Source organism: Somniosus microcephalus, chromosome 1 (genome assembly GCF_052327205.1).
Source record: "Somniosus microcephalus isolate GS21.2 chromosome 1, FLI_Smic_1.0, whole genome shotgun sequence".
NCBI lineage: Eukaryota > Metazoa > Chordata > Chondrichthyes > Squaliformes > Somniosidae > Somniosus > Somniosus microcephalus.
In genome coordinates, this window is record NC_140987.1 from 380,117,062 (window position 1) to 380,144,543 (window position 27,482).

Genomic DNA, 27,482 nt, shown 5'->3' on the forward strand with positions numbered 1-27,482 from the left:
CAAAAGGTACACCTGCTCTGTCCTTCACGTGCCGGCTGTGGACATCATTTTAATTTTTCACTAAATTATAGTATTATAATTTTAAAACTATATCATAGAATCATAGAAATTTACAGCACAGGAGGCCGCCATTCGGCCCATCTTGTCCGTGCCGGCCGACAAAGAGCTATCCACCCTAATCCCACTTTCCAGCATTTGGTCCGTAGCCTTGTCGGTTATGGCATTTCAAGTGAATATCCAAGTACTTTTTAAATGTGATGAGGGTCTCTGCCTCTACCACCCTTTCAGGCAGTCAGTTCCAGACCCCACACCCTCTGCGTGAAAGCATTTCTCCTCAACTCCCCTCTCAACTGCTGACCAATTACTTTAAATCTATGCCCCCTGGTTATCGACCCCTCTGCTAAGGGAAATAGGTTCTTCCTATCCACTCTATCTAGGCCCCTCATAATTTTACACACCTCAATTAGGTCTCCCCTCAGCCTCCTCTGTTCCAAAGAAAACAACCCCAGCCTCTCCAATCTTTCCTCATAGCTAAAATTTCCCAGCCCAGGCAACATTCTCGTAAATCTCCTCTGCACCCCCTCTAGTGCAATCACATCCTTCCTGTAATGTGGTGACCAGAACTGCACGCAGTATTCTAGCTGCGGTCTAACTACTGTTTTATACAGTTCAAGCATAACCTCCCTGCTCTTACATTCTATGCCTCGGCTAATAAAGGCAAGTATCCCGTATGCCTTCTTAACCACCTTATCTACCTGTCCTGCTACCTTTGAGGATCTGTGGACATGCACTCCAAGGTCCCTCTGATCTTCTGTACTTCTCAGTGTGCTACCATTTATAGTGTATTCCCTTGCCTTGTTAGCCCTCCCCAAATGCATTACCTCACACTTCTCCAGATTGAATTCCATTTGCCACTGTTCTGCCCACCTGACTAGTCCATTGATATCTTCCTGCAATCTGCAGCCTTCTTTTTCATTATCAACCACACAGCCAATTTTTGTATCATCTGCAAACTTCTTAATCATACTTCCTACATTCAAGTCCAAATCATTGACATATACCACAAAAAAGCAGAGGACCCAGTACTGAGCCCTGCGGAACCCCACTGGAAACAGCCTTCCAGTCACAAAAACACCCTTTGACCATTACCTTTTGTTTCCTGCCTCTGAGCCAATTTTGGATCCAACTTGCCACTTTGCCTTGGATCCCATGGGCTTTTACTTTCGTGACCAGTCTGCCAGGTGGGACCTTATCAAAAGCCTTACTAAAATCCATATAGACAACATCAAATGCACTACCCGCATCGACCCTCCTTGTTGCCTCCTCAAACAATTCAATCAAGTTAGTCAGACACGACCTTCTCTTGACAAATCCATGCTGACTGTCCCTGATTAATCCGTGTCTTTCTAAATGAAGATTTATCCAGTCCCTCAGAATTATTTCCAATAATTTTCCCACCACCGAGGTTAGGCTGACTGGCCTGTAATTACTCAGTCTATCACTTTCTCCATTTTTAAGGTTTTGAATGTTTCACTTTCCTCTTTTACAATTATGTTTATATTAAAATGGCATTCAGGGGAATGTGCAACCTACAATAACCTCCTTAGGAGTGAGATCCCTCTTAATGAAAAAGGAGGCAATGCATGTTTTTCTTGGTAAAGAACAACTCACTAATGAAATGCAGGAACGTTGTTAATTAGAGGAAACTAGCCATTCTCCCACTTTAACAGAATTTTCTTCCCAAGTACCCATTTCAATACCTGTTTCACATCAATTCAGAGGCATGGCCATCTGTGAAAGAGCACTTAACATAATCTAGATTCAAAACATTTGACAAATCTTGCTTCAGTATATGTTAATATCCTCTTAACCTTGTAGACATGCTTATACCCCTTCTGGTACTGTGCCAAAAAAATCCTTTCTAAAAGAATGTTTCTGAGATGTTTGGACCATTTACTGGCCTATCTTTGTATTTAATGGGTTTCCTGCCAGAAATTCCCTGAATCCCTAACACAAGTAGACTATTTGATGTTAGTTTGTTTGTAAATGTATTATAATCCTGCTGACTAGAGAATATGTGAACGCACTGAATGCTCCCCTCCCCTCAGCCTGTTTCTGAACTAAAGGTCAAATATAAAGCAAGGTAATTTTTGGAGTATATTGGTCCTTTTTCGGACTACTCTACTCGGTAGCTATAGTAAAATTGTGAATGCACTCAAATCCCAAAGAACATAAAGGCATTGGGATTACAACAGGTTGAGGATTTTATCAATTTAGAAGAGAAGAATCAATTGGCAAATCTCTGTAGTTGTGCTCATTTAAACAGTCAAAAAAATGAAGACCATGAACAACAAAATTCATTTTACATGTTAAAAACAATGAAACTTCTAAGGAATGCTGCCAGTGGGCTATTGTATTTAATGTGCTCAAAAAACAGGTTAAACTTTCAATATTATGATACCCTGGCCTCTTTGAGAAGGTGATCTCTTGTGCATTTAATGAGCTGTTGAATCGAATGCACAACTTAAAATACCAACTGGTAACACCTCCACAAGAGGCTTGCAGGGAAAGTGCACTTGATCCCTTATTGTTTCATTAGCACAAATAATGCGCTCTGTCGATGACATCACCATCTCTGAGAGGTTAGTTCTGTATCAGAAAAGAGACAGTGTGTGAATAAATGGTGCGTTATCTTCATCACCACGATAAACCAGTCTCGGTGACTATTCTGAAGATTGACTGTCATGTTGCTCACCTATCTCTACTTTGTAAGGGCTGTAAACTCCTTATAAACTAAAACTATTCAACACCTATAGATTGGTTATCGCATGCTGTAAGGTGTGGTTGGCAACTCCCGATGATGGCTGGGAAACATGTTGGGAGTAGGAATCCTCAAGAAAGTCTAATTTGCAATTTGTTGGCAGTGATCCACCCAAATCTGATTTATTGGCAGCCTGCAGGAAAACATCATCACTTACGCAGAAACTGAGCATGGCCCAAAGCTATGCTAATCAATGAACATGCTGGAGTCTATCCTTTCTAACATCAAAGAGATTTTTGGTACCTCCCAAAGCCAAAATGGAGGTGTCAGCCCTTGTTACAGTTGTCTCTGCCTGCACATTGTGGTTAATGAAAAAAAAACAAATTGGGAGATATATCATAATGAAACAGCATTGTTTTTTTTAAAAATTAAAAAATTTTGTATTCCCTGATAACCGATGATTAACTCTGGTGTTCATTAATAGCATAGCAACCTCAATAAGATTATTTGCCTCACTGTGAAAATGAAGGAATTATCGCAACAGTCTACTAATGAAATCACAATGCTTCTAAAACGGCAACAGATGCATTGTTGTCATTTCTAAATTTTATGTAGCTAAGATGCTTCAATACATCTTAATCTTTTTTGTGGCAAAAACACACCAGCCTAGACTTTCCAGTAAGGACCACCAATGGCTGGAAACAAGAGCAAAGCTCCCCAGAAGGGAGTCATTTTAACTTTTATCACTGTGCAAAAAATAGGTGATAGCGAATCGACTGTCCGATTTACATCCCACCCAATTTTCTTTTCTGTTGACTTCAGGTGCAGCTTTGTATATGAGCAGGCAGGTAACCCAGGGGTGGGACTGGACAATTAAAGACAGGTGACAAAAAAGGGGGCTAAATGTTATTAAAGCATTTGGACAAACTCAAAATGCATTGCATTCATTGGCAGCCTCTGCCAGGGCTGAAGCGGGAGAGAGGTAAAAAGTGATAAGAACATAAGAAATAAGAGCAGGAGTAGGCCATTTGGCCCCTCGAGCCTGCTACGCCATTCAATAAGATCATGGCTGATCTTCTACCTCATCTCCACTTTCCTGCACTATCTCCATATCCCTTGATTCCCTTAATATCCAAAAACCAATCTATCGATCTCTGTTTTGAAAATACTCAACAATTGAGCCTCCATAGCCCTCTGGGGTAGAGAATTCCAAAGATTCACAACCCTCTGAGTGAAGAAATTTCTCCTCATCTCAGTCCTAAATGGCAAACCCCTTATTCTGAGACTATGACCCCTGGTTCTAGACTCCCCAGCCAGGGGAAACATCCTCCCTGCATCTACCCTGTAAGAATTTTATATGTTTCAATGAGATCATCTCTTATTCTTTTAAACTCTAGAGAATATAGGCCTAGTCTACTCAATCTCTCCTCATAGGACAATCCCCCCATCCCAGGAACCAGTCTGGTGAACCTTTGTTGTACTCCCTCTATGGCAAGTATATCCTTCCTTAGGTAAGGAGACCAAAACTGTACACAGTACTCCAGGTGTGGTCTCACCAGGGCCCTGTATAATTGCAGTAAGATGTCTTTACTCTTATACTCAAATCCTCTTGTAATAAAGGCCAACATACCATTTGCTTTCCTAATTACTTGCTGTACCTGCATGTTAACTTTCAGTGATTTGTGTACAAGGATACCCAGGTCCCTCTGAACACCAATCTCTCAACATTTAAAAATATTCTGCTTTTCTATTTTTCCTACCAAAGTGGATAACTTCATATTTCTCCACATTATATTACATTTGCCACATTGTTGCCCACTCACTTAGCTTGTCTATATCTCTTTGAAGCCTCTTTGTATCCACCTCACAACTCACATTCCCACCCAGCTTTGTATCATCAGCAAACTGGGTATATTACATTTGGTCCCCTCATCCAAATCATTGATATAGATTGTGAATAGCTGAGGCCCAAGCACTGATCCTTGTGGTAGCCCACTAGTTACAGCCTGCCAACCCGAAAATGACCCGTTTATTCCTACTCTCTGTTTCCTGCCCGTTAATCAATCCTCAATCCATGCTAGTATATTACCGCCAATCCCATGAGCCCTAATTTTGTTTAATAACCTCTTGTGTGGCACTTTATCGAATGCCTTCTGAAAATCTAAATACACCACATCCACTGGTTCCCCCTTATCTATTCTTCTAGTTACAACCTCAAAAATCTCTAACAGATTCGTCAAACACGATTCCCCTTTCATAAATCCATGTTGACTCTGCCCAATCCTATTATTATTCTCTAAAGGGGCTAAATTCGGTTGATTTGCCTAGGGCGCTAAAGGGGCACAAATCAACTAGCACCTAGACACGGCGCCTGTAACGCCTCCTGCGAAATTCAGCAGGAGGTTAGCAGCGGCGCTAACGGTCAGCGCCGCATGGCGCAGCGATGCCGGTGATGACATTATCGCCATGCGCAGTGCTCTGTTCACGACCCGCTTGCGCCTCGGCTGTAATATTGGGTGGGGCCCCCCGACTTACCGACGGACGCTATGTCCGCCGAGGTCAGGGGGGTCTACCTGCGGCCAGGGAGGCGCTAGTTAAAGGGCAGGTGACGGGTGGCCATTTTTGTTGCTGGCCACCTGCCAGCACCTGCACCCGTTGCTGTCCCCGGCCCCCGCGAATCTCCCCCCTCCCGCGGGGTGCTGGCTGCTCTCCGTGAGCCCGGCACTCCTTGAGTGCTGGGCTCGTTTGCCGGCACTTCTGATCCCTGGTGGCCCAGCTGGGCGCCGGGATGCACTCCACCAGGCCCCTCCCCTTTAATAAGGGGAGAAAGGCCTGTAGTACCGCAGCACATAGCGCCGCAATATTGACTCGCAGTGCCCCAAGAGGGATGCGGGGCGCTTCCAGTAGCGCCCCTCTTGGAAAATCAGCTGCGGGGGGCGCTAAAATTAGCGCCCCGGCGAAGATAGCTACCCAATTTTTACCCTAAGTGCCCTGCTACCATGTCTTTAATAATAGATTCTAACATTTTCCCTACTACTGATGTCCAGCTAACTGATTTGTAGTTCCCCGTTTTCTCTCTCCCTCCTTTCTTAAACAGTGGGGTTACATTTGCTACCTTCCAATCCATGGGAACCATTCTAGAATCTATGGAATTTTGGAAAATGACAACCAATGCATCCACCATCTCTAAAGCCACCTCTTTCAAAACCCTAGGATGTAGGCCATAAGGACCAGGGGATCTTTTTGGCTTTCAATCCCATTAATTTCTCCAGTACTATTTTTTTTTACTAATACTATTTTCTTTCAGTTCCTCATTCTCGCTAAACCCTTAGTTCTCCACTATTTCCAGGAAGTTTTTTGTCTTCTTCCGTGAAGACAGACACAAAGTACATGTTTAAATTCTCTGCCATTTCCTTATTCCCCATTATAATTTCTCCTATCTAAGCCTGTAAGGACCCCACATTTACTTTTGCTAATCGTTTCTTTTTTACATACCTATAGAAGCTTTTACAGTCTGTTTTTATGTCTCTCGCTAGTTTACTCTCATTCTATTTTCCCTTTCTTTATCAATTTCTTGGTCCTCCTTTGCTGAATTCTAAAACCCTCCCAATCCTCAGGCTTACTACTCTTTTTGGCAACTTTATAAGCCTCTTCCTTTGATCTAATACTATCTTTAACTTCTCTTGGTAACCACGGTTGGACCACTTTTCCTGTGGGGTTTCTGTGCCTTAAAGGAATGTATATTTGTTGTAAATTGTGTATTAATTCTTTAAATGCTAGCCATTGCTTTTCTACCATCATACCTTTTAATATAGTTTCCCAATCTACCTTAGCCAAATCGCCCCTCATAACTACGTAGTTTGCTTTGTTTAGATTTAAGACCCTAGTTTCAGATTTAACTAAATCACTTTCAAACTCGATATAAAATTCTATCATATTATGGTCACTCTTCCCTAAAGGCCCCTTTACTACAAAGTTATTAATTAACCCTTGCTGGTTGCACAATACTAGATCTAAAATAGCCTGTTTCCTAGTTGGTTCCTCAACATACTGATCTAGAAAACTATCTTGCCTACATTCCATGAATTTGCCCACCACACTATTACTGCAAATTTGGTTTGCCCAGTCTATATGTAGATTAAAGTCACCCATGATTACTGTATTACCCTTGTTGCATGCGCCTCTAATTTCCTGATATATACTCTGCCCTACATTACAACTACTGTTTGGGGGCCTATAAACAACTTCCACCAATGTTTTCTGTCCCTTGCTGTTTCTTAGCTCCAACCAAACTGATTCTACTTCTTGATTTTCAGAGATAAGATCCTTTGGGGGAAAAATTGAGTCACGCCCCCTCTGGGGCGCTAACTTCGCCGGGGCGCTGTGCGTCCAGAAAAAATTATCCGAAATTCATCGCTGGTGCCCCAAGAGGGAAGCGGGGCTCTATTAGAAGCGCCCCGCCTCCCTCTTGGGGCGCTGCGTCACGTTGTGCTGCGGTTGCAGTCCTTCCTCCCCTTCTTAAAGGGGAGGGACCTTGCGCAGCGCGACCCGGGGCCCAGCTGGGCCACCAGGGATCGGAGTGTCAGCAAAAGAGCTGTGCCAGGCTCACGGAGCACAGCCGGCACCCTGTGGGGGTGCTGGCAGGCGGCCAGCAACAAAAATGGTTGCCCAGCACCTCGCCTTTAATTAGTGCCGCCCCAGCCGCAGGTAGGCCCCCCTGGCCCCGTCGGACATAATGTCCGTCAGTAAGTCAGGGGGCGCTACTGAAGATCGTGGCCGGGGCACAAGCGGCGCAGGGCACTAACGGTTATGGCCGTCGCTAACCTCCCGCTAAATTTCGCGGGAGGCGCTGGCGGCGCCGCACCCGGGCGTTACTTGCTTTGCCCGGGAGGCGCAAAGCAACCGAATTTTTAGGCCTTTCTCTCTCCCATCCTTTATTATCAGAGCTACCCCTCCTTCTTTTCCATGTTGCCTATCTCTTCTAAAATTTAAATATCCTGGAATATTTAGTTCCCAACCTTGGCCACTTTGCAACCACATATCCATAATGGCTATTAGATCAAACCTATTCATTTCTATCTGTGTTAGTAATTCATCTATTTTGTTGCAAATGCTTCGCGCACTCAGATATAGTGCCTTTAGCATTGAATTATTTCTATATTTACCCGGCACCATCTTAGTCGCTGATGCCTTAATGGGGCAGTAATTCCTCCCCAAACGCGTGAGTACGGAAGGGGTACTCGCGCGTCTGGCCGGAGGAAATGCCGGTTTTTAGCATGCACAGCGCATGCGCTGAAAACTGGCATTTCCTCTCCTCTAACCCAAGAGGTGAAGAGGCTAGCGCGTGCGCTGTAGGGGGCAGCGCGTGCGTCTTGGATTTCCTCTGTTTTGGGGGATTTGCGCATGTCTAAAGGCCTCCGGTCTTTACGCTTGTAAAAAGCACACGTAAGTATTTATTTTTACAGGTAAGTGGTGTTTTAGTGTAATTTAGAATTTTTTTTTCCCCACAGGTTTATTATTTTAAAGAATCTACAATAAGGTAAGTTTAGTTTTAGACCCTTTTTATTAAAAATTTATTTTTTTCAAAAAAAAAATTGTTTAAATTATTTTTTTTTAAACTTATTTATACTTCATTTAATGATTGGGATGTTTTTTAAATTTTTATTTAAAGTTTAAATAGTGTTTTGGGCCCCCGTAGTTTTCATGAGTTTGACAGTTCTTACTCTCAAACTCCTGAATGAACCTTCCCCTCCCCTGATTGGTTGTACAGTGCTCACCTGATCCCAGCCGGCACATCGCACTAACTACGCCGCTGGATCAGGTAAGCACTGCGCGCTGACATCTGAACCGGGCCTGTGACAGGAAATGCAAGCAGGCCCGGGCTTCAGATGTCAGCGCGCAGGGTGAGTGCAGATCGGGGGCTTGCACGCGCGGCAAGCCCCCGACACCAAGTTCTGGGCCATTATCTTTGTTACCCACTCTGCTTATTTTTACCCAAAACTCTACTCTGTTCTAGAGCCTTGACTTAGCTTGCTGTTTTAAAATTGACTATTTCCTGAATCCTCCCCCCTCCCTCATTAGTTTAAAGCCCTGTCTACTGCCCTAGTTATTCGGTTCGCCAGAACACTGTCCCAGCCCGGTTTGTGTGGAGCCCATCCCAACGGAACAGCTCCCTCTTTCCCCAGTACTGGTGCCAGTGCCCCATGAACGGAAACCCCTTCCTCATGCACCACTCTTTGAGCCATGCATTTAAACCTCTAATCTGTTTGTCCCTATGCCAATTTGCGCGTGGCTCAGGTAACAATCCAGAGATTATTACCTGTGAGGTTCTGCATTTTAATTTGGATCGTAGCTCCTCAAATTCCCTCAGCAGAACCACGACAATTGGATCCTCCCTCTCCCACTCCAAGTTCTCCTCCAGCCACGAGGAGATGTCACTGGCAAAACTGAAGTGAAAGTAAACCAAAGTGGAAGATTGAAATGGAGTCTGGTGGCACAGGATGGAGCAGCCCATAGAATGATAGGAATTACATCAATGAGTTGGGGAAATAATTTTTGTTACAAGTACACAAACTGAAAACAGTTGCCAGATACTTCCTGTGGCAGGATTACCATTTTAAGCAATGTGTGTAACATGCACAAAATATAATGCTAAAGAATACAGCCTGGTTTGTTTTAATTCAGATGTTTGATACTAAATGATTTGAATCTGATCAAACAGTCCATTCTGACAACATTGATTATAATACTTGCTGTTTACAGCTGTCCAAGAGTCCATCAAGTCAATCCTCCAGCTCGATATTTAGTATGGAAATCTCAAATAATTACTACGAAATGGTCAACAAGCTGCGTGAAGAAAAGGACAAGGAGATCGGTTCTTTGAGGGTACAGAAATTATTTTCTTGCTGTCACTCTTTTCAATATAACATGATCACTATCTTATTTTTAAGCCCACATTCGAAATTGGAAATACAAAACATAGAATCTTATAGCACAGAAAGAGCTACCCAATTAGTCCCACTCCCCAGCTCTTTCCCCATAGCCTTGCATTTTTCCCTTTTTAAGTATATATCCAATTCCCTTTTGAAAGTTACTATTGAATCTGCTTCCACCACTCCTTCAGGCAGTGCATTCCAGATCGTCATAACAAAATACATTGACCTTGATTATATTTTTCAGTTATAGAATTCACTGGCCAATTAAAATGTCTCACTCTCATTGGCCAACTAACACAAAAGTGTAAGAAAAAGGGTAGTCAAGGGTATTGTGGGCCCTTTAAAAACAAATGCAGGTAATATTGCAAATGAAAATAAGGAAATGGCAGACTTGCTGAATAATGACTTTGTGTCAGTCTTTACAGTAGGGAAAGCAGAATCAACGACTAAAGTTAAAGTAAGCAAGGAAACAGTACTTAAAAAAAATAATGGCATTAAAGACTGACAAATCCCAGGACCTGATGGTTTCTACCCCAGGATTTTAAAGGAAGTAGGTGAGGAAATTGCAGGTGCTTTAACCATAATCTTCCAAAGCATTCTCGATTCAGGAATTGTCCCTTTTAGATTGGACAATTACAAATGTAACTCCATTATTTAAGATAGATGAGAGATCAAAACCAGGAAATTATACACCTGTTAGACTAACATCTGTTGTAGGGATGTTATTAGAATCTATAATTAAGGACAGAGTGATTGAGCACTTGGAGAAATTTGAGCTGATTAGAGAGAACCAATATGGATTTGTAAAGGGTAGGTCATGTCTAACTAACCTAATTGAATTTTTTGAAGAAGTAAGTATAGTAGACAGGGGAATGTCTATGTATGTAGTTTATATTTAGTTCCAGAAGGCAACTGATAAGGTCCTACATAAGAGACTGTTAGCTGAAATTAAAGCACATGGAATTGAAGACAAATGATTGACCTGGTTCGGAGATTGGTTCGGCGGTAGTACTCAAATTGGAAAGAAGTGACTAGTGGTGTCCCACAAGGATCTGTACTGGGGTCTCAACAATTCACTCTGTTTATTAATGACTTAGGTAATGCATTAGAGAGCCATATATTTAAGTTTGCCAAGGACACAAATATAGGTGGCATGTAGTGTAGATGGGAGCATAAAATTACAAAGAAACATTGATAGATTAAGTAAATGGGGAAAAAGGCTAGATCTGAGTATTTTTAAATGGTAAAAAGCTAGGAACAGTGGGGGTCCAAAGAGATTTAGGGGTCCATGTATGCAGATCACTAAAATGTAGTAGTTAGGTACAAACAATAATCAAAAAGGTTAATGGAATGTTAGCCTTTATAACTATAGGGCTAGAATATAAAGGGGAGGAATTTTTGCTGCAGCTGTACAAAGCCCTGGTTAGACCACACCTGGAGTACTGTGTATAGTTCTGGGCACCTCACCATAGAAAAGATATATTGGCCATAGAAGGAGTGCAGTGCAGATTCTCCAGAATGTTACCAGGGCTCCAAGGGTTAGATTAAGAGAGATTACATCAACTCTGCTTGTATTCCCTGGGATATAGAAGGTTAAGGGGTGATTTGATTGAGATTTTTAGGATTTTGAAAGGAATTGATAGGGTTAATAGAAACAATCTTTTTTTGCTGGTGGGGAGTCTAGGACAAGGGGACATAAACTTAAAATCAGAGCCAGGCCATTCAGAGAGAAGTTAAGAAACACGTCTTCATGTAAAGGGTGGTAGAAGTGTAGAACTCTCTCCTACCAAAAGCAGTAGATGCTAGCTCAATTAATTTTAAATTTGAAAGCGATAGACTTTTGCTGGACAAGGATATTAAGGGAACCAAGGCAGGTAAATGGAGTTAGGATACAGATAAGCCATGATCTTATTGAATGGCGGAACAGGCTCGAGAGGCTGAATAGCCTACTCCTGTTCCTATGACTCACTCACACTGAACAATTAACTGACTCACTCTTAATGGTTCAGCTTATACATATTATTAAGATGCTCTCCCTTTTTGCACGCCATTCCTTCAGTTAATGAAGATTTACTGCCATTCATTAACTGCCGGGGCAGGCCCAGGGCTATTAATGTGTGTGTAGTTGATTCCTTTTAACAGTAATTGTGTAAACAGTAAATATAGTTTACATTAATTTAAAAAAATGAGCAACACTTGTACACACCAGTGTTGTGATTTACTTTTAGATAGAAAAGATTCTGTTGAGACTTTATAAAAAGCTTTTGCTGCTGAATTGCATTACTTGTTCCATAGTGCACTGTGAGCAGCAGGACTGTTCCTTGATTATGGTGTCATGATACCTGTTCATACATCACACCATATTGTGTATATGAAGTTTGGTAGTGGACAACTTAATGGATATGAAGTCTGCAAAACAGTTTCACATGAATTACCTTTTCATGAGGTACTACACATTGGTTTTAATGTCCCTTAGTCACTCATCTCTCCTTCTTCCCTCCCCACCCATACTGCAGATATCTGATTTGCTTGCTAATTTTGCTGAATCCAACATAATTTTTGGTAACGTAATTACCTGTCTGGTTCTGTGACTGTACTTTGAAGTAATAGCTTTTAAAAAGAAAAAAAAAAGATTTATTTGTTTCATAAGAACATAAGAAATAGGAGCAGGAGAAGGCTATTTGGCCCTTTGAGCCTGCTCTGCCATTCAGTAAGATCACGGCTGATCTACCCCAACTCCACCTTCCCACACTATCCCCATATCCCTTGAGTCCCTTAGTACCATAAAATCCATCAATCTCTGTCTTGAATATACTCAACAACTGAGCTTCCACAGCCCTCTGGGGTAGAGAATTCCAAAGATTCACAACCCGCTGAGTGAAGAAATTTCTCCTCATCTCAGTCCTAAATGGCCAACTTCTTATTCTGAGACTGTGACCACTAGTTCTAGACTCCCCAACCAGGGGAAACATCCTCCCAGCATCTACCCTGTCAAGCCATTTAAGAAATTTATATGTTTCAATGATATCACCTCTCATTATTCTAAACACTAGGAAATATAGGCCCATTCTACTCAATCTCTCCTCATAAGACAATCCCCTCATTCCAGGAATCAGTCTAGTGAACCTTTGTTGCACTCTCTCTAAGGCAAGTATATCCTTTCTTAGGTAAGGAGACCAAAACTGTTGACAAAGTACTCCAGGTGTGGTTTCACTAAGGCCCTATACAACTGTATGTCTTCCCTACTCTTATATTCCAATCCCTTTGTAATAAGGGCTAATGTATCATTTGCTTTCCCAATTGCTTGCTGTACCTGCGCATGTTAACTTTCTGTGATTCGTGTACAGGACACCCAGGTCCCTCCGAATACCAACATTTCCCAGCCTCTCACCATTTAAAAAATATTCTGCATTTCTATTTTTCCTACCAAAGTGGATAACTTCACACTTCTCCACATTATATTCCATCTGCCATGTTCTTGCCCAATCATTTAACCTGTCTATATCCCTTTGCATCCTCCTCGCCGCTTATCATCAGCAAACTTGGATACATTACACTCGGTCCCCTCATCTAAGTCACGAATATAGATTGAAAATAGCTGAGGCCCAAGAACTGATCCTTGCGGTACCCCACTAGTAACAGCCTGCCAACCCAAAAATGACCCGTTTATTCCTACTCTGTTTTCTGTCCATTAACCAATCCTTAAGCTATGCTAATATATTATCCCCAATCCCATGAGCCATAATTTTGTGTAATAACCAATTGTGTGGCACCTTATCGAATGCTTTTTGAAAATCCAAATACACTACATCCACTGGTTCCCCCTAATCTACCCTGCTAGTTACGTCCTCAAAAAACTCTAATTTGTCAAATACAATTCATAAATCCACATTGACTCTGCCCAGTCCTATTATTATTTTCTAAGTGCCCTGTTACCACATCCCTAATATATTCTAGCATTTTCCCTACTACTGTCAGGCTAACTGGCTTATAGTTCCCTGTTTTCTCTCTCCCTCCTTTCTTGAACAGCGGGGTTATGTTTGCTACATTCTGATCCACATGGACTGTTCTAGAATCTAGGGAATTCTGGATGATCAAAACCAATGCATCCACTATCTCTGCAGCCATCTCTTTTAAAACCCTAGGATGTATGCCATCAGGTCGAGGAGATTTATCGACTTTTAGTCCCATTAATTTGTCCAGCACTATGGTTCCCTCACTCTCGCTAGACCCCTGGTTCTCCACTATTTCCAGAATGTTTTTTGTGTCTTCTACCGTGAAGACAGATACAAAGTATTTGTTTAATGCCTATGCCATTATAATTTCTCCTGTCTCTGCCTTTAAGGGACCCACGTTTACTTTCGCTATTCTTTTCCTTTTTACATACCTATAGAAGGTTTTACAATCTGTTTTTATGTCTCTTGCTAGTTTACTCTCATTCTCTTTTTCTTTATCAATTTCTTGGTCATCCTTTGCTGAATTCTAAAATCCTCCCAATCCTCAGGCTTACTACTCTTTTTGGCAAAATTATAGGCCTCTTCCTTTAATCTAATACTATCATTAACTTCTCTTATTAGCTACAGTTTGACCACTTTTCTTGTGGTGTTTTTATTCCTTAGGGGAATGTATATTCTTTGCGAATTATGAATGAATTCTTTAAATGTTTGCCATTACTTATTAACCATCATAGCTTTTAATCTAGTTTCCCAATCTGCGTTAGCCAACTTGCCCCTCATACCTACGTAGTTTGCTTTGTTCAGATTTAAGATCCTAGTTTCAGACTTAACTAAATCACTCTGAAACTCAATATAAAATTCTATAATATGATCACTCTTCCTGAGTGGCTCCTTTACTACAACTTTATTAATTAACCCTTGCTCGTTGCACAATACTAGATCTAAAATAGCCTGTTCTCGAGTTGGTTCCTCGACATACTGATCTAGAAAACATTCCATGAACTCGTCCTCCACACTATAACTGCAAATTTGGTTTGCTCAGTCTACATAAAGATTAAAGTCCCCCAAGATTACTACATTACCCTTGTTATATGCACCTCTACTTTCTTGATTTATACTCTGCCTGACACTACAACTACTGTTAGTGGGTCAATAAACTACTGCCACCAGTGTTTTCTGCCCTTTGTTGTTTCTTGGCTCCACCCAAACCGATTCTACATCTTGATTTTTTGAGCCAAGATCCTTTCTCTCTACTGTCATTATCCCATCCTTTATTATCAGGGCTAACCCGCCCCACCCCCACCCCTTTTCCATTTTGCCTTTTATTCACATTTTAGAACACACATATCCAGTACACATTTCTCATTAAGACCCAGCTCCTGCTTCCTTGACCCCATTCCCACTAATGTGCTGACCACCCAATTTCCACACCTGGCCGCCATGCTATCTGGCATTGTTAATGGTTCCTTCTTCTCAGGTACTGTGTCCATTCCTTTCAAGTCCACCATCATTAATCCCCCCTCAAGAACACTCTTGACCCCTCTGTCCTTGCAAACTACCACACCAATCCTGCTCACCCATCACACCTGTCCTTATTGTCTCCAAAGTGCTTCAAATTAAAACTTCTCTTCCTCTTGTTTAAATCCCTTAATGGCTTCACTCCTCCCTATCTCTGTAACCTCCTCCACCCTCCTCCCCACCGCCCTAAACTCTCCATTCCTCTGACTCTGGACACTTGTGTATCCCCCCTATCTTCACACCACCATAGATAGCCTGCCTTCAACAGCTTAGGTCCACGCTCAGGAATCTCCACATCCCTCTCCTCTTTTGAGCCCCCCTTCTTTGACCAAGCTTTTGGACACCCCTCCTAATATTTCCTCCTTTGGCTCGCCATCCACTTTTTTAATTAGACCTCTGTGAAGTGCCTTGAGATGTTTTTCTATGTTAAAGGCACTGTATGAATGCAGGTTGATGATGATTATTGACCAGCCCAGTCTCCTATGTTTTTATTTGAAGGTAGATTGGTGTAGGCAAAGGACTGGGGACCTAAATGTGTAAAGAAATTGCAATTTAAAACAAATTTAATCTAGTTATTAGGGTTTCCAACAGCAGTAACAATTTCGCTGTAAAAATACTGTTTAAAAAAAAAAAATGGGAAAAAGCTGAAGTTAACTGGCGCTGTTGTGATGTTCCTTCTCTGGAGAAGGTTCATTGTTCAGGTATGAGCTGTGGCTCTGACTCTTTTAATATAACTTATTGTTCTCTTTTAGTCAGAAATCAGTAATATGAAACGTGAAATGTCATCGGGACAAGACAGTTCCAGCAGCTTGCAAATAAAATTGATGCAATACAGTAATAGCCTAAGTGAGAAGGAGGCCATCATCAAACAAAAGAATGAGGTGAGTAAGGTCCCGTGGCTTCTCTTTGGTTTCATTGACACTGTCACGCCAGTGTAATAAAGAATCCAGTACAGAGTCCACTGTGGCGCAACACCTGGTATCATGGCTCTAGATTAGCATTGCAGTGTTCTATGGAATGGAGTGTCGGGATGGCACATAGGTAGGGATCAAAATTTAGAATCACCAACCAAGCACTAGTTTCTTGGTATCAGATTGCTAACAAGGTACTATCAAATGTGCCTGACATCATCCTGCTGGCATCAGTCCAAGCTTTGCCAAATGCTTTCAGTGTCACTAACTATAAATTCTAACTAGTGCCACTGCCCCTACCGCGAGGAACCGTATAATTGGAACTGCTATATTTTTATTGTGTTTCTACCTCTGTACCTGGAGCAGATTGCAGCAAATTCACTCCTGGTGCAAACATAAATGGGGCATTTTACCCCATTCTCCCTAATTCTATTTCTCCTTCATGTGATTCTTAACCCTTTCAGTACTGGATTCCCTTGCTAACTTTCAAAGCAGCCTTTGCCTCCTTTTGCAGCCATTGGCCTAGAAATTCGGTATAGCCACATTTGGGACGCTAGTCCTGGCGATGCGCAAAGTTTAGCGCAATTTAGCGCCACCCAGTGCGATATTGGGTTGCAGCGCCCCTAAAGGTGATTGCGGCGCTAAATCAGGCGCTGCACGCTACTCCTAAGGCGCTAACCCGGCGGCACAACCCAATTTCGCCGCGGCGGGGCGCAGCGAGGGTGCTGTCAATAATCACTTTCCCGGAGACACACTGGCGCCGGCCAGCTCTTAAAGGGGCAGGTCAATTGGCATCACCAGACACACTCACTGCCTTGTAGGCCTTCAAAGCGGTGGGAGCCTACCTGTGGCGCAGCAGCCTAGCAAGACATGGAAAGGGTGAGGCAGAGGGCGGAACGCCTCACTGATGGGGCATTGGATGCTTTGGTTGGCGCAGTGGAATCAAGGCCAAGGAAGATGGTCGGAATGTGATTTATGTTTTGGACAGTCTCCCGGGTGTGAGAGGCAGTTATGTATCAGTGTATTAGTTTTGCTTTCTGTTGCCATAGCTTTCTCATGTTTGAAGGAACCACATTTTGAGTAATGAAACACTTTCTTCATTTACAATGGCCATGCCTGCTATTTACATGCATCTTGCCCTTCACAGGCTTGGGGGGTATCAGACCGGTTCCATTCCTGTTCTTGGAATGGCAGCAAGCATTCCATGAGAGGGGCCTAGAAGCTACTTCTGATCAGCCTCTGATGCGCAGCCTGAGAAGAGCCGCTCGCGTAGAAGTTCAGGCCAGCAGGCATCTTCTCAGCCGCCGACAGAGATGTTCTGCACCTTATCTGAGGCTGCAGATCTGGCTGAAGCAGCTGGCACAGCTCAGTCACCAACTCCTTTCTAAATCGCAGCCTTCTGACACACTGCTCCTCCGGCATGTTCATGTAGGAAAACTGCTGTCGGAAAACCCTGCCAGCGTAAGGTCTGTCGTGGCGATGTCTGTTGGCCCTCCTCCGTCTGGCCATGCCCGGCCATGCCCGCCCCCCTCTCCCAGCATCTCAGTGCCCATTCCAGATGATTCAGCAGCAGGACGTTCCCCTCCAATGCAGCCCCCATAATAAGTGCCCACAGGAAGGTTGCCCGTTGTCAAGGCTCACCAACAGCAAGGTGATGGTCAGAAGGCTGAAGATCGTCTGTCTGCGCTGGCTCAGTGGTCAAATGGCTCTCAGTGTGCAGCTCAGCAACTCTTTGTAGCTCTCGAGGAAGTTGTGCTCCAAAAATGGCTGCCGCTTTTAAACCACACCAGTCCCCTTTAAATAACGCTCCTCCAGCCCGAGAGTGACTTGGTAAGGTCCAGGTAAGCTGTCACTATTAGCGCCAGGCGCTACGGAGGGGGGCGCCACTGAATTTCCGGTCCGGGGCGCCCAAAAGGCGTTGCACACTCAAATGACGTCATAATCAGCCTGCGCCCATGAGCGGGCGCCGGCGCTAAATGCATGCTTAATATGGGGCGAGGCGCTAGGCGCCTTGCGCCCGCCCGGATATTGGCTAGTGCCTCTTTAGGCGTTAATCGGTGGCGCTAACAACCGAATTTCTCCCCCATAGTGTTGATATAGATGGTCCAATTAAGCTTCTGGTCAGTGTTACACCCAAGACGTTGTTAGTGGGGTACTCTGTGATGGCGGTGACATTGAAGGTCAGGGAGATGACTGAGCTTTTTCTTGTTGGAAATGGTCATTACTCGGCAAGTGTGGGGTGCAAATGTTACCTACCACTTGTCAGCCCAAACTTTTAGAGGTTATCCAGGTCCTTCTGTAGGCTGGCATTGGCTGCTTAATTTAAACAAAATCATGAGATGGTGAGACTCTATTTGGAAGGGGAACAAATACCAGGATCTCCTCAAAATAACATTCTTTAGAAGGGATTCCTATGGCAGGAAGTCAATGGCAAGATTTCCTCAGTGATAGCAGTTCTCACTGAGAAGAAAGTGCCTTTCTGAACATTGAGACAGTATCGGGTATTAATGATCGTGGTTGAAATCCCAGGCTGAATCTGATAACTTTATCCCTTTAATCTCTTTTCCAGGAAATCCGGAGACTGAAATCTCCATCACATGGGACAGACAAGAATGTGACACACACAATCATCACAAAGCGGTAATCAATATTATCAACATTGCTTAGAAAGTACAAGGTTATTTGGGTTATTACCGACCTGTTACTGGCAGACTGATTTCCTTGTCAGTAATCCAATTCAAATAGTTAAACTGTATTTATCAAAACCAATCAAATGTAGAAATTGCTTTAATTTGTATGACCTCTGAGAAGTTAACAAAATATAAATCACTGATGCAAATTGTCACATAGCAATCAAACTAATGCAAAAGATATCAAATTAAACACCCATGGGCTATTGTACTGAGGAGGCTGTGTTGCTGATGTATAAATAACCCACAGTGGTTGTTTATATGTCAGTAATGCAGCTTCATCAGAGTCTGATAACCATGACAGAAATGACTCTGTCTTAACACTGCAGCTACCTCTCCAGCACCAACAGTATTTCAACAGTGGTGTGAATATTGAGCTGTGATCACATTACCTATTTGCAATGGTGTGAAGATTTTTGGGGGGCATAGGAGGAAGTCTTCAATTAAAAATACATACAAGCAAGCTGCTGTTTGTGCATCTTACATGCATGTACTGCCTTTATATTAAAAAAAACTGTGCTTTCCCTGGCAATTTTTCAATGGTAGGGGAGGGTATCGTACAGATAAGTGCTGGGAAAAGCACGTGCTACTGGTACAATTGAAGAACACAAGGACTCCCAGTGGATCAAGCTGGTGTTTGGCCATCACAGGCTTCACTTTTCCTGCAACCGATGCTTATGATCTGAAATTGAAATCTTGAGCTATTGTATGATGCCTTTGGCTCTTGGAAGCCTACCAAAAACTAAGTATCAAACAAATGATGTGTTCATTCAGTGTTCATGCTTATTGCTGTGACATGGATATTACATCAAAAGAATGTGTGGTGTCTGTCTGTAGGATTTTACTAACTAATAACACTGGCTTTGGGTGGATCATTTCTTGAGGCTTACGTGATATATTTTACAAAATAAAAGTACTTCACTACCGAACAGTTGACTCGCACCAAGTCCCGTTTACCCATCACCCCTGTGCTCACTGGCCTACATTGTCTCCCAGTCTGGCAACATCTTGATTTAAAAATTCTCATCCTTGTTTACAAATCCCTCCATGGCCTCGTCCCTCCCTATCTCTGTAACCTCCATCAGCCCTACAATCTTTTAAGATCTCTGCACTCCTCCAATTCTGCGCATCCTGATTTTAATCGCTCCACCTTTGGCAGCAGTGCTTTCAGCTGCCGAGGCCCTAAGCTGTGGAATTCCCTCCCTAAACCTCTCCAACTTTAAGAAACTCCTTAAAACCTACCTCTTTGACTAAGCTTTTGGTCCTAATATCACCTTATGTGGCTCGGTGTCAAATTTTGTTTGGTATTGCTCCTGTGAAGCGCCTTGGGACATTTTACGACGTTAAAGGTGCGATATAAATACAAATTGTTGGTAACTGATCCTAAGCTTGATGCAGGGAAGTAAAAGGTGGTCCCAGTTAAGGGTTTGTATTTTGTTCTGAACTCATCCATACATTTCTTCACTCTAATACCCCATTATATTAGATGCAGTGTTTGCATATACATTTTTTGTATAAAAACAGCATATTTTTTCAGTCATTCACCTCAGTAAATTAGAGGAACAAGCAAAACTGGGTGTGTAAGCAGCCAATGAGTGGCCAAAAAAGTAGCCATGTTTGTTTATACTTGTAGGTTAAGGGTTTGAAGCCTGTGCCACTATTTTAACTTGGTCTTAGTCTCAGAATAAGATCTGAGGTACGTATGGGGTTGCTCAATCTCTGTCGTTTTTAGACGATTTAGTGTCCCAAAAGGCGTTAGATTTAGCAAATCAGCATGCAAATCTGTCATTTTTATTGGACTAAACAAGCTAAGAACACTAGGCAGGTGAGTAGCTGTCTCATCATGTTGCACTTTCTGTATACAGTGATAAGATTAAGGCCTAAAGAACATTTTGGTTATTCTATTTAAAATTACTATATGAAAAATTTGATGGCATCAAGTAAATTTAGTGCCCATTTCTCATCAGTCAGTGAAAAATACTTACCCAGAGTATTAGCTGCCTTTATAGTTCTACTCAACCCACCAAGGTTTGCATGAAATAAGAGCCAAAAATATACATTTTAATACATCGTTGCTTTTCCAATTCCTTTTTGTTTGTTTCATTTGAGATGTGATTTGCAATCTCAGGCTCTTTAAGGATAATTTAAATTTTTTATTTATAAATATAGGTACCTTGACTATCCAATACTGGGCCTTTTGAAAGATAGCAAACTGACTTCACCTAGTAAAGAAGTGCGGACTGTTTTCATTGAAAAGACTGGCAGAATATAAAAACAGGTACATTAATATTATCTTCAGTTAGCTCTTTCACCCTTTAAATGACCAACAAAACGCTGGTCCACTGTGATTCTTGGAAAGCTTTTAGGAAGAAAATATGCGTGAAATGTGGAAGCATTTAAACTTGTTAATGCTGAAAATGCAGATGCTTAGTTATATATTTGCACAGTAGGTAAGGACTGTTCTACAGAATAACCTTTCATAAAATCTTTTTTTTTGTTTTCACATTAGGAATTCTTTTCATGAAATTGAAGACATATTGAATACTTCGGGTAGCCAGTGTTTACTATTTTGAAACGGAAATTACTCAGCATTTTATGATGTCCTTTTTCACCCGGTGATTAAAAAGGTTAAAATAGTTGAAATATGCTGAATTTTTTTATGGGTTTGTGTCAGTTTATTTTAGTCAATTCAGCTTATTTTTACTGCTGTTTACTGCAAATGTTGGAGGTTTTGGGTGTGAGGGCTTTTGTTTTTTATCTTGCAATGTAAGAATGAAATAAGATTTAGTATTCAAGTTAAGTAGGAATTTGGTGTATGGTGTCAAGACTTAAAAGCATGTAAACTGTAATAAGAAAGAGTGGTAGGGTATGAATTAGAACAGTGTTGTCCAATATGTGAGCCACTAGCCACGTGTGGCTAATTGCCTTTCTGATTAGTAAATAAAAAAGAGAAATAGACACCATAATTGGGCATGTGAGCTCACTCATATTCACAAGCATGTGTACTTTTACCATTTTATTATTAACAAACACACAACAAAGTTAGATTAAAGAGCAGAGCATGCAAGTGCTTTACTTCCTTGGTTAAGGAATCGTGGTAGATGTTCGTTAACTACCTGTATTTATGTATGCAAGGCGTTTTCTACTAAAATTAGTGCACGTGGCTAATCACCAATTTCTATTGGGCAACACTGATTTAGAAGTAGCAATGCACAGGACAGCATTGCCTTTTATTTGTGATTGTTCTGATTTCCATGAAAAGTATATTTGCCAAAGAACGGAAGCATTGCCAATGACAGATCAGATGTTTTATACAAATGGATGGCCTTTTGTTCTGAAGGAGTTTTGATTATGCAAAATAGTTCAGAGAAGTTTGGCATTTTTGGTAAAGAATTTTAGTTATGTGAGTATTATTGACTAAAATTTAGTGGCCTCAGAAATAGACTTTAAAAAATGTATAGAATTTTTTTGTGACGCAGAGCAAAATTATTCAGAAGATTATATAAATTCTATTTATATTTAAGAAAATGACTTCTATGCCAGTTAAGGACTAAACAACGCTCCCTGAAAATTCATGCATCTTAATTTACAATATCTAGGATGATTTCAACCAACCATTCTACTTTCACCAAGAGTAGAAGCTATCAAAAATGTGTTCTATTCAAACCACCATGGTTGTTCAAAATAACAATTATTTATCATGAGTGAAACTAATCGGATTCAAATTTTAATGATCTGAGAATCAAACTGAGCATTAAAGTGCAAAATGAGCTTTGTGTTTACTCTTTATGGCTGAAGAAATTATTTTCTGTATACAGTCTGCTCATAATTCATAGTTTTTTTTAGTGCAAAAAAGCAACTTTGCAATATCAGAAGTAGACTGTTACTTTTTTTTTACTATTGGGGATGAAGTGTGTACAAGTCCTAAGTTTCTATTTGATGGATGATGAAGCTCAGGCTGTTTTATCTAAATAATATACTGGACAGATTCATTAGCCAATTGTATGAATCTAGCTCTGCATGCTAAGCTTCATTATTCCCTCTTGGAGTGTTGTACAATTTATTAAGAGAGAAGTAAAATGCTCTGTTCGGAGTTGATATGAATAGGTGAATTTCTATATCACTTGGCAATTCTGTGCTTGGATGCTTTTCCAAGCTGCCTGTCCAATCAGCAGGTAACCAAAGCCAGAAACTAAATGTAGCTGGGCAATTCAAAAAATAAAAATGTTATAGAAAAATGCCTTTTGACTCAGTTTGTTACTTGTGTGTTTTTACAGTTTTAGATTTTAGGCGTGGACGCCAATGCATTCACCATTGTTCTAATGCCAAATTAACCAAGACTGGCTTCCGAAGCACATTTGCCGTTGCTATGTTTCATTCTACTCATACCTGTAATTTGAAACTAATTGCGAAATAGCACTCTACATTTGTAGTTCTAAATTGACAGCTTTCCGCATCTGTTTGATGTTTTAATGCTGCTCACAGAGGCTGGATATATACTTTTGCATGGCTACAGGGAAAGAGCAGGGGAGTGGGACGAATTGGACAGCTCTTTCAAAGATGGGCTGAATAGCCTCTTTCTGCGCTGTACGATTGTATGATTTTATAGTCTGGTGTTTCATGCCTATTTCTAACAGGCAGACATGCCACCATTCTGCTTCATAACTATTTTCTTGGTGAGACATGTATTCAATCAAAAAAAATGCAAAATTAAAGGGGATCAGGATACCCCCAACTGCCACGTCTATTCCCTGTGGCCTGGATCTAAAGCATCATCATGAGGCATGTTATTAGAAGGGGAATGTCCCTACTCCAGTATTCATGTCTTCCACCCACGGGGACTACCTACTAGTGCAGCATACTGACTGGGCTGGATGGTACTAAACATCTACTTTAAAAAAAAAAAGTCAAAACTGAAATAAAAACAAAATGCTTGAAATGCACAGAAGGTCACTCATCATTTATTTAGGGGAAAGACAAATTATTATTTTTGAGTGTAACCCTTTTTTTCAGAACTCAAAAATGAAAGATAAACCAGGAATTTAGTAGAAGGTGGGGGGAACTACAGATACTCCTAACAGAGAGAGAAAGTTAATGGGTTTAATGACCTGAAACCTGTTTAAAGGAATGCTGGGATCTCAGCGAGGGAAACAGAAAGATAGTGGGAAAAATTCAGAATATGCAAATAACTGAAACAATGAGAAGTCCTCCCAAGGAAAAGTTGAAAAAATTAGGGAAATTGGAAAATAAATGCACAAGACCTGGAGATAAAGAAATCTGGTTACAAAAAATTAGTCTTGCAAAGAGAAAAAAACAGGACAACACCAAGGGCATTGACCCCCATTCCCCAGAACTATTTGCTGACAAAAAGTCCAGACCCAGAAAGCCAAAATGCATTTCTTTCCCCCAAGCACAGACAATAGAGTTTGTTGAGGATGTAACTAGCAGGGTAGATAAAGTATATTTGGATTTTCAAAAGGCATTCAATAAGGTGCCACAAAAGACAAGATAAGAGCTCATGGGGTTGGGGTAATTTATTAGCATGGATAGAGAATTAGTTAAAGGACAGAAAACAGAGAGTAGGAATAAACTGCTCATATTCAGGTTGGCAGACTGTTACTAGTGGGGTGCAGCAGAACTTTTTTAAATGGTGAGAAACTATTAAGTGTTGGAGTTCAGAGGGATTTGGGCGTTCCTTTACCCAAAACGCACAGTTAATATGCAGGTACAGCAAGCAATTAGGAAGGCAAATGGTATGTTGGTCTTTATTTCAAGGGGGTTGGAGTACAAGAGTAAGAAAGTCTTGCAGCGAAGGCTTTGGTGAGACAACTCCTGGAGTATTGTGTACAGTTTTGGTCTCTGTACCTGAGCAAGGATATTGCCTTAAAGGAGGGTGCAACAAAGGTTCACTAGATTGATTCCTGGGATGAGAGGATTGTCCTATGAGGAGCAATTGGGTAGAATGGGCCTATATTCTCTGGAATTTAGAAGAATGAGAGGTGATCACATAAGATTCTGAGGGCTTGACAGGGTAGATACTGAGAGGCTGGTTCCCCTAACTGGAGAGTCTAGAACTAGGGGGCATAGTCTCAGGATAAGGGGGCGACCATTTAGGACAGAGAAGGACAAATTTCTTCACTCAGCAGGTTGTGAATCTTTGGCATTCTCTACCCAAAGGGCTGTGGATGCTGAGTCATTGAGTATATTCAAGGCCGAGAGAGATAGATTTTTGGATTCTATGGGAGTCAACGGATATGGGGATCAGGCGAGAAAGTGGAGGTGAGGTCAAAGATCAGCCATGATCTTATTGAATGGCGGAGCAGGATCGAGGGGCCGTATGGCCTACTCCTGCTCAGATTTCTTATGTTATGTAGGCCACCCATCAGCCCTTGCTGTAAAGTAAATGGAGGATATAGCTAATGTCTAAAGCAATAGATTTTCAAATCTAAACTGTAACTAGTCCCATGGTGAGTAAACATGTTTTTCTTCTGAACATTACACATTTATGCACCAAATTACATCTCTGATAAAATGGAGCCATATAATGAGCGTTTAGTGAAAATAACTTAAAATTTTGAAAAAAATCAAAGGGACGATTAGGACAACTAGCCCTTTGAAGATCCCTTAAAGGGGCAAGTGAAACTATTCACACACCATAAACATTGTACCGTCAGTTGTGCATGTTTCAATTCTTTCACTCTTATAATGGTAGGCTGCAAGCAAACTTTTCTTCCTATTAAACAAGACATAACTGAATGCAGCAGGTCCCGCCTGTTGGATACCTCAACAATCTGACTTCGAGAAACAGCACAGGAATACAATATAACCTAGTATACAGATATAGGCAAGGAAACTTTAGGGGTATGAAGGCTGAGTTTGGTAACATGAAGTGGAGAAGCAAAGAAAGACTTGCGTTTATATAGCGCCTTTCAGGATGTCCCAAAGCGCTTTACAACCAATAAAGTACTTTTTAAGTGTAGTCACTGTTGTAATGTAGGAAACGTGGCAGCCAATTGCACACAGCAAGCTCCCACAAACAACAATGTCATAATGACCAGATAATCTGTTTTTATTATGTTGATTGAGGGATAAATATTGGCCAGGACACCGGTGATAACGCACCTGCTCTTCTTCGAAATAGTGCCATGGGATCTTTTACGTCCAGCTGAGAGAGCAGACAGGGCATCATATTAACGTCTTACCCAAAAGGCGGCACCTCCGCCAGTGCAGTATACTTACAGCCCGCTCTGCCGCACTTCTGCTGGTGTAGTAGGTATGTCAAATTTTTGGGCTCATTGCTGACAAAAAGTCCAGACCCAGAAAGCCAAAATGCATTTCTTTCCCCCGAGCACAGACAGTAGAGTTTGTTGAGGATGTAACTAGCAGGGTAGATAAAGGGGAACCAGTGGATGTAGTATATTTGCTAACTTTACCCAGTCTATTTGAAATAGGTACAAGGCAAGTGATTTGACGTGACACAACAATCCATGACAAATCCTACAAATTTCAACTCTTACTGTCATTAGTATGATTTTCACAACATGACAAGATAATTATGAATGATGAAGGCCATTCGACCCATCTCAGCTCATCCATCCAGAAAGATCCTAAAGTTTTCCATTGCAGCATCCATTGTGTCTTAAATGATTCCAGAGTTTTCACCACCATAAGAACATAAGTAGGAGGAGCAGGAGTAGGCCATACGGCCCCTCGGGCCTGCTCCGCCATTCAATAGGATCATGGCTGATCCGAATCTAGACTCACGTCCACTTCCCTGCCCTCTCCCCGTAACCCCTAATTCCCTTATCTGCTAGGAAACTGTCTATCTCCGTTTTAAATTTATTTAACGTTGCAGCTTCCACAGCTCTCTGTGGTAGCAAATTCCATAGATTTACTACCCTCTGAGTGAAGAAGTTTCTCCTCATCTCAGTTTTGAAAGGGCAGCCCCTTATTAGATTATGCCCCCTAGTTCTAGTCTCACCCATCAGTGGAAACATCCTCACCGCATCCACCCGATCAAGTCCCCTGACAATCTTATATGTTTCGATAAGATCGCCTCTCATTCTTCTGAACTCCAATGAGTAGAGGCCCAACCTACTCAACCTTTCCTCATACGTCAACCCCCTCATCTCCGGAATCAACCGAGTGAACATTCTCTGAACTGCCTCGAGAGCAAGTATATCTTTTCTTAAATATGGAAACCAAAACTGCACGCAGTATTCCAGGTGTGGCCTCACCAATACCCTGTATAACTGCAGCAAGACTTCCCTGTTTTTATACTCCATCCCCCTTGCAATAAAAGCCAAGATTCCATTGGCCTTTCTGGTCACTTGCTGCACCTGCATACTAACTTTTTGTGTTTCATGCACCAGGACTCCCAGATCCCTTTGTACTGTAGCACTTTGCAGTTTCTCTCCATTTAGATAATAACTTGCTCTTTGATTTTTTCTGCTGAAGTGCATAACCTCACACTTTCCAATATTATATTCCATCTGCCAAATCTCTGCCTACTCACTTAGCCTGTCTCTGTCCATTTGCAGGTTTTTAATGTCCTCCTCACTCACTGCTTTCCCTCCCATCTTTGTATCGTCGGCAAACTTGGATATGTTGCACTCGGTTCCTTCCTCCAAATCGTTAATATAGATTGTAAAGAGTTGGGGTCCCAGCACTGACCCCTGCGGAACACCACTGGTTACTGACTGCCAGCCCGA

The 27,482-nt window shown here is 41.7% G+C and overlaps 1 protein-coding gene across 2 annotated transcripts in view; it reads left to right on the forward strand.

Moving 5' to 3' along the window:
• LOC147125021 (protein POF1B-like) overlaps nucleotides 1-21,756 on the forward strand; it is a 125,099-nt gene extending 103,343 nt beyond the window's left edge. For both annotated transcript variants that reach the window (XM_085996144.1, XM_085996141.1), the window contains 5 exons: nucleotides 9,524-9,646; nucleotides 15,923-16,051; nucleotides 18,651-18,721; nucleotides 20,941-21,049; nucleotides 21,281-21,756. In XM_085996144.1, the coding sequence (XP_085852270.1) occupies nucleotides 9,524-9,646; nucleotides 15,923-16,051; nucleotides 18,651-18,721; nucleotides 20,941-21,043 (426 nt within the window). In that variant the 3' untranslated portion in view covers nucleotides 21,044-21,049; nucleotides 21,281-21,756. The remainder of the gene's footprint in view (nucleotides 1-9,523; nucleotides 9,647-15,922; nucleotides 16,052-18,650; nucleotides 18,722-20,940; nucleotides 21,050-21,280) is intronic.
• Nucleotides 21,757-27,482: the final 5,726 nt, after the last annotated feature.